At 43.1% G+C, this 8,965-nt stretch overlaps 1 protein-coding gene across 1 annotated transcript in view; it reads right to left on the bottom strand.

The window, feature by feature from the left end:
- Positions 1 to 336: 336 nt before the first annotated feature.
- The window catches only part of ZNF614 (zinc finger protein 614), a 13,996-nt gene continuing 5,367 nt past the window's right edge, over positions 337 to 8,965 (bottom strand). The window contains 4 exon segments of the mRNA XM_086688380.1: positions 337 to 584; positions 587 to 2,097; positions 2,674 to 2,772; positions 3,048 to 3,174. Coding sequence (XP_086544506.1) covers positions 420 to 584; positions 587 to 2,097; positions 2,674 to 2,772; positions 3,048 to 3,174 — 1,902 coding nt within the window. The 3' untranslated portion in view covers positions 337 to 419.

Below are 8,965 nucleotides of genomic sequence, written 5' to 3'. Positions count from 1 at the left end.
TGTATGATACCTGACCAAACAAGGCAGGATGTATCACTGACATCCTGTCATACTGTCCTCCTAAAGTTTTTCTCCAGTGTGGACTCTTGACACTCACTGAGGTCTTCTTTCTGGGTAAAGGCTTTCTCATGGTCATGGTCAACATGAATTTCTTTAAAATGGTATTTCTATGAACAATAAGCTCACTGATGATCTACGACGATCCCTGATAATAATCTACCTTCCCACTGAAGGCCTTCCTAGTCTCTGTAGTCAACAGAATTGGGCTCAGTATCCACTTCTCAGAATATAATGAAGCTAGCAAGTTTTGCTCAAGGCATCTCCATGCTCAATGCATGAGTTTTTCCAACATGTTTTCATTGACAGAAAATACAGGGTAAGGATCACAGAAGGCACCACATTCACTGTATTCACCAGGTTTACCTCCTGGACAAGTTCTTTAATCTCCTCAGGGCACACATATGACAACAGGCAGGGACACAATGACATTCCAATCTGCCGGAAACAGTGATGTTTAACGAAGTCTTGGTTGCCACAGAAGGCATCACATTCAAAGGGCTTTTGTTTTGCACGAGTTCACTCGTTAAGTAATGAGCCGCGACTCTGTGTTAAAGGAATTTCCAACCTGACTGAATCTACCCGTTTCTCTCGTGTGCATTTTCTTATGTTTAACAAGGTTTGACAAGTGGGAGAAGGCTTTCTCACAATCGCTGCATCCATAGGGTCGCTCTCCTGTGTGAGTTCTTTGATGGACGTTGAGTACTGACTTTGTGGTGAATGCTTTCCCACATTCACTGCACTCATAGGGTTTCTCCCCCGTGTGAATTCTCTGATGCGTAATGAGACCGTATTTGTGAGAATAGGATTTGCCACACTCGGTACACACAAAGGGAGTCTTTCCTGTATGACATCTCTCATGTTGTATGAGGCAGATCTTCTGGCTAAAGGCTTTACCACACTCCCTGCATTCATAGGGTTTCTCACCTGTATGAGTTCGCTGATGTATAATAAGGGTGCGCTTTGTGGTGAAGCCTTTTCCACATTCATTACATAGGTAAGATTTCTCTCCTGTGTGAGTTCGCTGATGTATAACGAGGGTGCGCTTTGTGGTGAAGCCTTTTCCACATTCAGAGCACATGTAAGATTTTTCCCCAGTATGAGATCGCTGATGCACAATGAGATTACTCTTCACAGTGAAGCCTTTTCCACATTCGCCGCATATATAGGGTTTCTCTCCGGTATGAGTTCGCTGATGTACAACCAGATAACGCTTCATGGTGAAGCCTTTTCCACATTCGGTGCATACGTAGGGTTTCTCCCCTGTGTGAGTTCGCTGATGCACAATGAGGTTGCTCTTCACGGTGAAGCCTTTTCCACATTCGTCACAGACATAAGGTTTCTCTCCACTGTGAGTTCGCTGATGTGCGATCAGATAGCGCTTCATGGTGAAGCCTTTTCCACACTCACCACACGTGTAGGACTTCTCTGCCGTATGGGTTTGCCGAGGCACAGCGAGGCTGCTCTTCGCACTAGCGCCTCTTCTGCAGTCGTTGGCTATACAGACTCTGTCTGGTGCAGTTTTCTGATGCTTAGTGAACATGACATTTCTGGAGAAGGATCTCCCACACGGATCATACCCGTGGGGCTTCTCTCCTCTGTGACCGCCCTCACGGTAAAGGAGCCGGGACTTCCTGATGCACGTTTTCTCACCTTCGATGCATGCCTGGGAGTTCTCCGTGTTAGGAGTCCTCTGATGCTTAAAGACTTGGAATTTGGTGCTGATGTGTTTCGCACATTCAGGGAATTCAATTCCAGTATACAAACATTCATGATTACCACGTAGAAAAGATTTCTCGTCTCCATTAAAGTCATCGGCTTTCTCTATTTCATATCTTCTCTTCTGGTTAACTAAACTTAAACTTGATTTCAAAGCTTTTCTACATAAGTCAAACACATGATTCTGCGTTAAGGCAAAATGTATTTTGCTCAGGTGAACAGCATTTCTAAATGCGCTCTGTTCTCCATATTGTTGAAGGCTCTTCAGAAATCTGTGGTTTTGAGAGTGCTCTTGCAGATGACTGTCAACCTTCCCAATTCCTAGGCAAAAAGACAGTAACAAATTCTCTCATGAGAACGGTATCAAATAAAAGTGTTTTAAAGATGACACAGTGGGGCTGACTCTTTATTGTTGATCACATGATCCCAATTTATTGAAAAAAAAATTTTTTTCAACGTTTATTTAGAGAGACAGAAAGAGACAGAGTGTGAGCAGGGGAGGAACAGAGAGGGAGACACAGAATCCAAAGAAGGCTCCAGGCTCTGAGCTGTCAGCACAGAGCCGGATGTGGGGCTCGAACCCATGAACCATGAGATCATGACCCAAGCAGAAGTCGGACGCTTAACCAACTGAGCCCCCCAGGCGCCCCCTACATGATCCCAATTTAAAAGAAAATTATAAAGATGTAAAATGAAATAAATGGAAGATCCAAGGAGAGAAAAGGAGCATATTTAAAGCTAAACAGCCACAGGGAAAAACAGTTCTCATCTGGGGAAAGGAGTATGAGGAGGGGCTGTTTCGGTATCTTCAGATACCCTCTCTGCTGTGACACCTTGTCTTCATGACTAGAATGTAACTTCCTCCACCATTCCCCTTGCTGGTTCTCACTCACTCACCTGCACGGGTTCTACCCTGGATTTCATCCTCTGCTTTCATCCATGCTTCGTCTCTGTGTTCCAACACAGAGAGTGCATCTCGTTTGGTAGCTTGACACCCTGTTCGTGAGAAATGACAGAAGACTTAGATGCTTAGTGACTTGGGTACAGTAGGTCAAGATGGGAAAATACTACATTTTAGAGACGACCAATCTCTCACATGCAAAGATTCTCTTTCAGGATAGAAAAGATTACACCGCTCTGTCTGGGGTCAAGAAAGGGGACCAAACATTGGACTCTTCTCAAGACCACAGCGATGGCAAAGCTTTCATTGAGTGATAGAGGAAAGGCCAGTGCCCAGGCACCTCTAAGTGACACAGGGGAGTTCTCCTCACCCACTGACACCAGGTTCCTGTAGTTCTCCAACATCACATCCCGGTACAGGTCCTTCTGGGCGGGGGCCAGGAGCTGCCACTCCTCCCGGGAGAAGTCCACAGCCACGTCCTCCAGTGTCAGTAATTCCTGTAACGACAACAGTCTTGTTTAATGTGAATTACTTTTAACGTTTATTTATTTTTGAGACAGAGAGAGACAGCATGAACGGGGGTGGGTCAGAAAGAGAGGGAGACACAGAATCTGAAACAGACTCCAGGCTCTGAGCTGTCAGCACAGAGCCCAACACGGGGCTCAAACCCACGGACCGCGAGATCATGACCTGAGCCGAAGTCGGATGCTCAACCAACTGAGCCACCCAGGCGCCCCTGATGTGAATTACTTTTATCAACATGGAAGAAACATGAGGGAAGTTGTAATCACCAAAGCCTCATCCAAATATTTTTTTTTTTTTTTTTTTTTGAGAGAGAGATGGTGCAAGTGAGCAAGGGGCAGGAAGAGAGAGAGAGAGAGAGAGAGAGAGAGAGAGAGAGGAGCAGGGCTCACCTAAAGCAGGGCTCATGTTTACCCAAAGCCCAATGCAGGACTCAAGTTCACCCAGAGCCCGATGCATGGCTCAAGCTCACCTGATGTGGGACTTGAACTCACAAACTGCGACCTCATGACCTGGGCCTAAGGCAGAGGCTTAACTGAGCCGCCCAGGCGCCCCTATATACTTTTCTTAAATGCATTTTAGTGGAAGCAAAATCCTATCTTTCTATATATTTTAGCACCATTTTCTTTTTCACTTATTTGTTTTTCCTTCAACTTTTTATTTAAATAGTTAACATACAGTGCGATATTGGTCTCAAAAATAGAATTCAGTGGTTCATCACAGGGCACCTGGGTGGCTCAGTCGGTTGAGTGTCCAACTCTTGATTTCGGCTCAGGTCATGATCTCATAGTTCAAGAGTTTGAGCCCCGTGTTGGGCTCTGTGCCAATAGCCCAGAGCCTGCTTGGAATCTCTCTCTCCTCTCTCTCTGCCTTTCTCCTGCTTGCTCTCTGTATATCAAAATAAAAAAATGTAAAAAAAAAAAAAAAAAGAATTCAGTGGTTCATCACTTACCTACAACACCCAGTGTTCATCATAAAAAGTGCCCTCCTTACTTTCCATCACCCAACTAGCCCACCACCTTCCCACTCCCTCCATTAACCCTCAGTTTGTTCTCTATCCTTAAAAGTCTCTTATGGTTTGGGCCACCTGGATGGCTCAGTCAGTTGAGTGTCTGACCTTGCAGGTCAGGTCATGATCTTGCAGTCCTTGAATTCGAGACACATGTTGGGCTGTATGCTGATAGCTCAGAGCCTGGAACCTGCTTCGGATTCTGTGTCTCCCTCTGTCTCTGCCCCTGCCCTGCTCGCACTCTCTCTCTCTCTCTCTCTCAAAAATAAATAAACATTAAAAAAAAAAATTAAGAGTCTCTTTTGGTTTGTTTCCTTCTCGCTCTCTTTTCCCCCCGTTACCATATGTTCATCTGTTTTGTTTCTTAAATTCCACATGAGTGAAATCATATGGTATTTGTCTTTCTCTGATTATTTCGCTTAGTATAATACACTCTAGCTCTATCCACATAGTTGGAAATGGCAAGATTTCATTCTTTTTGATCGCTGAGTAATATTCCATTGCATATATATACCACTTCTCTATCCATTCATCAGTTGATGGACATTTGGGCTCTTTCCATACTTTGGCTATTGTTCATAATGCTCCCATAAACATCGGGGTGCATGTGCCCCTTCGAATCTGTATTTCTGTATCCTTTGGGTAAATACCTAGTAGTGCAATTACTGGGTCATAGAGTAGTTCTATTTCTAACTTTTTAAGGAATCTCCATACTGTTTTCGAGTCGCTGCTCCAGTTTGCATTTGCATCAACAGTGTAAGAGGGTTCCCCTTCCTCCGCATCTTTGCCAACACCTGTTGTTTCTTGTGTTGTTAATTTTAGCCATTCATTCTGACAGGTGTGAGGTGGTATCTCATCATGGTTTTGATTTGTATTTCCCTGATGATGAGTGATGTTGAGTATCTTTTCATGTGTCCGTTAGTCATTTGGATGCCCTCTTTGAAGAAGTGTCTATTCATGTCTTCTTCCCATTTCTTAACTGGATTATTTGTTTTTTGGGTATTGAGTTGCTAAGTTCTTTATAGACTTTGGATACTAACCTTTATCAGATATGTCACTTGCAAATATCTTCTCCCATTCCATAGACTGCCTTTTAGTTCCACTGGTTGTTTCCTTTGCTGTGCAGCAGATTTTTATCTTGATGAGGTCCCAATAGTTCATGTTTACTTTTACTTCCCTTGCCTCTGGAGATGTATCTAGTAAGAAGTTGCTACGGCCAAGGTCAAAGAAGTTGCTGCCAGTGTTCTCTTCCAAGATTTTGATGGTTTCCTGTCTCACATCTAGATCTTTCATCCATTTTGAATTTATTTTTGTGTATGGTATAAGAAAGTGGTCCAGTTTCATTCTTCTGCACGTAGCTGTCCAGTTTTCCCAACACCAGTTGTTGAATAGGCTTTTATCCCCACGCTGGATATTTTTTCTTGCTTTGTCAAAGACTAGTTGACTACATAAGCACCATTTTCAAATACTAAAAATAGGCAAATAACACCAGGACAAATAAAATATTTTTACTTTACAAGAAAACTTCACAGCCAATATGAGCATCAACCAGACCACATTCACAGTTTATAAGATAGTATATTTAATAAATGTAAAAGAATAAGAGAAACCATACAAGGTATATCTAATGCAAAAAGACCACTAAAGTTGATTAGGAATATTTGGGGGGAAAAAAAGAAACTTCTAATAGACAAACATACATACACATACATCTATCAGTGGACAGAAAACAGCAGATTAGATACACTGTAGTAAGCTGGAATATAACTGAAAAAATTACCAAAAATGGACCACAGAAAAGAAGGTTAATGTAAGAAAGAGATTAATAAGCATACAGTGTCAAAAGATCTGATGTATACCAGCTTATAGTTTCTCAAAAATAAAAGGGAATACTGGAGAAGCAGTATCCAAAGACCTAAAAGCTAAAAAACTCACAACTAATTAAATGCTCCAAACCTCAGATTCACAACTCCCAAAAAACTCCAAGCAGGAAGTCTATACCTCAATGCATTAGACTATGATACACCAAATGCAAAGGGAAACTATAAAAGCATCCAGAGACAAAAGCCAGATCACCTACAGCAGAAACAACCAAATTCAGAAAAGAATGCAATATTCTTTTCAAAGTCCTGATTTTTTGTGCCAAAATGGCCAGGCATGAAGGCCATTTGATATTGAAACACAGGGCTCTCCTTGTGAAGTGTGGACAGCATTGTGTACTCCTAGTCACGGTGACTGTACTCAAGACTGTTGCCAACCTAGGAAGCTCACCTAAACCTCACTGTCCAGAGTTTTCACTGAGGCCTCATGATTTATGCATGATTTACTAAAACACACACTACATCACTGAACTCAATCTCCAGGTTCCTTCCCCTTCCTGGAGGTCACCTGGTTCAAAGCCACAAATCACATGGTTGGTCCTTCTGGCATGGACAGTCCCGTCTTGAGTCACCTCATTAGCACAAATTATTTAGGGCCTACCTGAGTCACTTCATTGACATAAACTATAAAGGGTGGTCCCCGTGGCCCATGATGAATAACAAAGATACTCCAATCACACAGGTAATTCCATGGGTTTAGAGGTGACCTCATACAATTGTGCGTGTGAATTCCATCTTGCTAACAGAACCTGTCCTTTGATGACTTTGATGTAACAAGTGGCATGTTGGGGAGGCCCATGTGGCAAGGAACTAAAAAGAATCTTATACGAGCAGACAGGTAGGAATTGAGGATCTCATTTGATCAGCCTTCTGGAAATGAATCCTGCCAAAAACCCAGTAAGTGAGCTTAGAAGTGCATCCTTCCCCACCTGAGCCTCCAGATCGGACGCCACCCTGGCTTACACCTTGATTACAGGCTCAGGAAAGAGTGTGAAACAAAGTACCCGGCAGCAACATGACAAAAAATATTTGGCTTTTGGCCCTGGTTCCAAGTACAAAGAACTCTGAAAATGCCTAGAATCTCCAGTGTTAAGTGTTTTTTGTGTGCTAATGAGATGACTGGTAGCCCAGGCTATCACACCACTGCAGGATGGGGGCTGGATGCCAGAAGAACAAACCCATGATCGCAGGGTTGAGCTTTTGGCCACACCTCCCAACCTCCACAGAGGGGAGGACTGGAGATGGAGTTTACGTGGCCAAAGATTTAATCCATCATGTCCACATAACGAAATCTTCGCAAAACCCCCAAAACTACAGGCTCAGCAAGCTTCCTCCAAGCTCATTAGCACATCGAGGTCCTGGAAGGGTTGCAGGCCCCCACACTCTGTCCTGAGAAAGGGACCATGGAAACCGTGATAAATTTAGAGCCCATCAGGGGCACCTGGATGGCTCAGTCAGTTAAGTGTCCAACTTCCGCTCAGGTCATGATCTCGCAGTTCATGAGTTCCAACCCCACGTCAGACTCTGGGCTGACAGCTCAAAGCCTGAAGCCTCCTTCGGATTCTGTTTCTCCCTCTCTCTCCGCCCCTCCTCCACTCACACTCTGTCTCTCTCTCTCTCAAAAAATAAATACACATTTAAAAAAAAATTTAGAGCCCATCAGTCAGCGCAGGAGACCAAGACTTGTGATTGGCATCTGAAGTGGGGGCATTCTTGCTGGTCTGCAGCCTTAAATCCATGTAACCAGTTGCTAACCGCAGGTACTCAGGGTCAGAGAATTGGAGAAGTGGCGTTGGAAGAGATCCAATATCTGGTGTCGGGAGGAAAAAACCTCATACGGTGTCAAAGGTGTTATAGGGGCGCCTGGGTGGCACAGTCGGTTAGGCGTCCGACTTCAGCCAGGTCACGATCTCGCGGTCCGTGAGTTCGAGCTCCGCGTCGGGCTCTGGGCTGATGGCTCGGAGCCTGGAGCCTGTTTCCGATTCTGTGTCTCCCTCTCTCTCTGCCCCTCCCCCGTTCATGCTCTGTCTCTCTCTGTCCCAAAAATAAATAAAAAACGTTGAAAAAAAATTAAAAAAAAAAAAAAAAAAGGTGTTATGAGTAAAAACAACACAGTCTAGCTAAATCATGTTAAAATTATTGACCACAGAAAGTATGAGATTAAAAAAAGGTGTTTGCTAAGTTTTGGAGTAATTTGTCAGGCAGCTGAGAAAAACTCACTTCTGTTTTTCTTTACACACTCACACAGAACACCTCAGTGACCAGATGTGTGGGTTCTCCACACCAAGAAATTCTGGCACCAACCACCTGGAGTCGGCATAGACCCCAGACGTTTACTATATTGTAAAGGACATTTTACAGGATACAAATGAGGGGAGCCTGGCTGGCTCAGTCGGTAGAACACGCAACTCTTGACCTTGGGGTCATGAGTTTGAGCCCCAAGTGTGGCACAGAGTTTACTTAAAAATTAAAAAAAAAAAAAAAAAAAAAAAAAAGGATATGAATGAACAGCTGAGATGAAGAGGCACCTAGTGAAAGGTCTGGAAAGTCCCAAACCCACAAGCTTCTGGGTGATAGGACCATCTTTTGTTCTAATAAGGTGACTCTAATAAGAGTCTAATAATAACCTCTAATAAGGTTCTAATAAGGGGCAGAGATTTACATATATATATGTTCTTATTTCATAGCATCAATACTTAATGAATATGGGAGATAAACTTTCAAAGAAAGAACTTATGAAAGAATAGAAGAAAATACAGAATGTTTATAGCACAAGAAGCCATGAAGAAAAAGACTAACACATTTTAATTTGAATAAAAAAATAAAACTTTTGCATGGAGAAAAATATTAAGAACAAAAGCTAAAAGACAAGGAAAA

The sequence above is a fragment of the Puma concolor genome, chromosome E2 (genome assembly GCF_028749965.1).
Source record: "Puma concolor isolate L17-30 chromosome E2, mPumCon1.1.hap2, whole genome shotgun sequence".
Taxonomy (NCBI): domain Eukaryota; kingdom Metazoa; phylum Chordata; class Mammalia; order Carnivora; family Felidae; genus Puma; species Puma concolor.
This window is presented reverse-complemented; position numbering and strand designations above follow the sequence as displayed.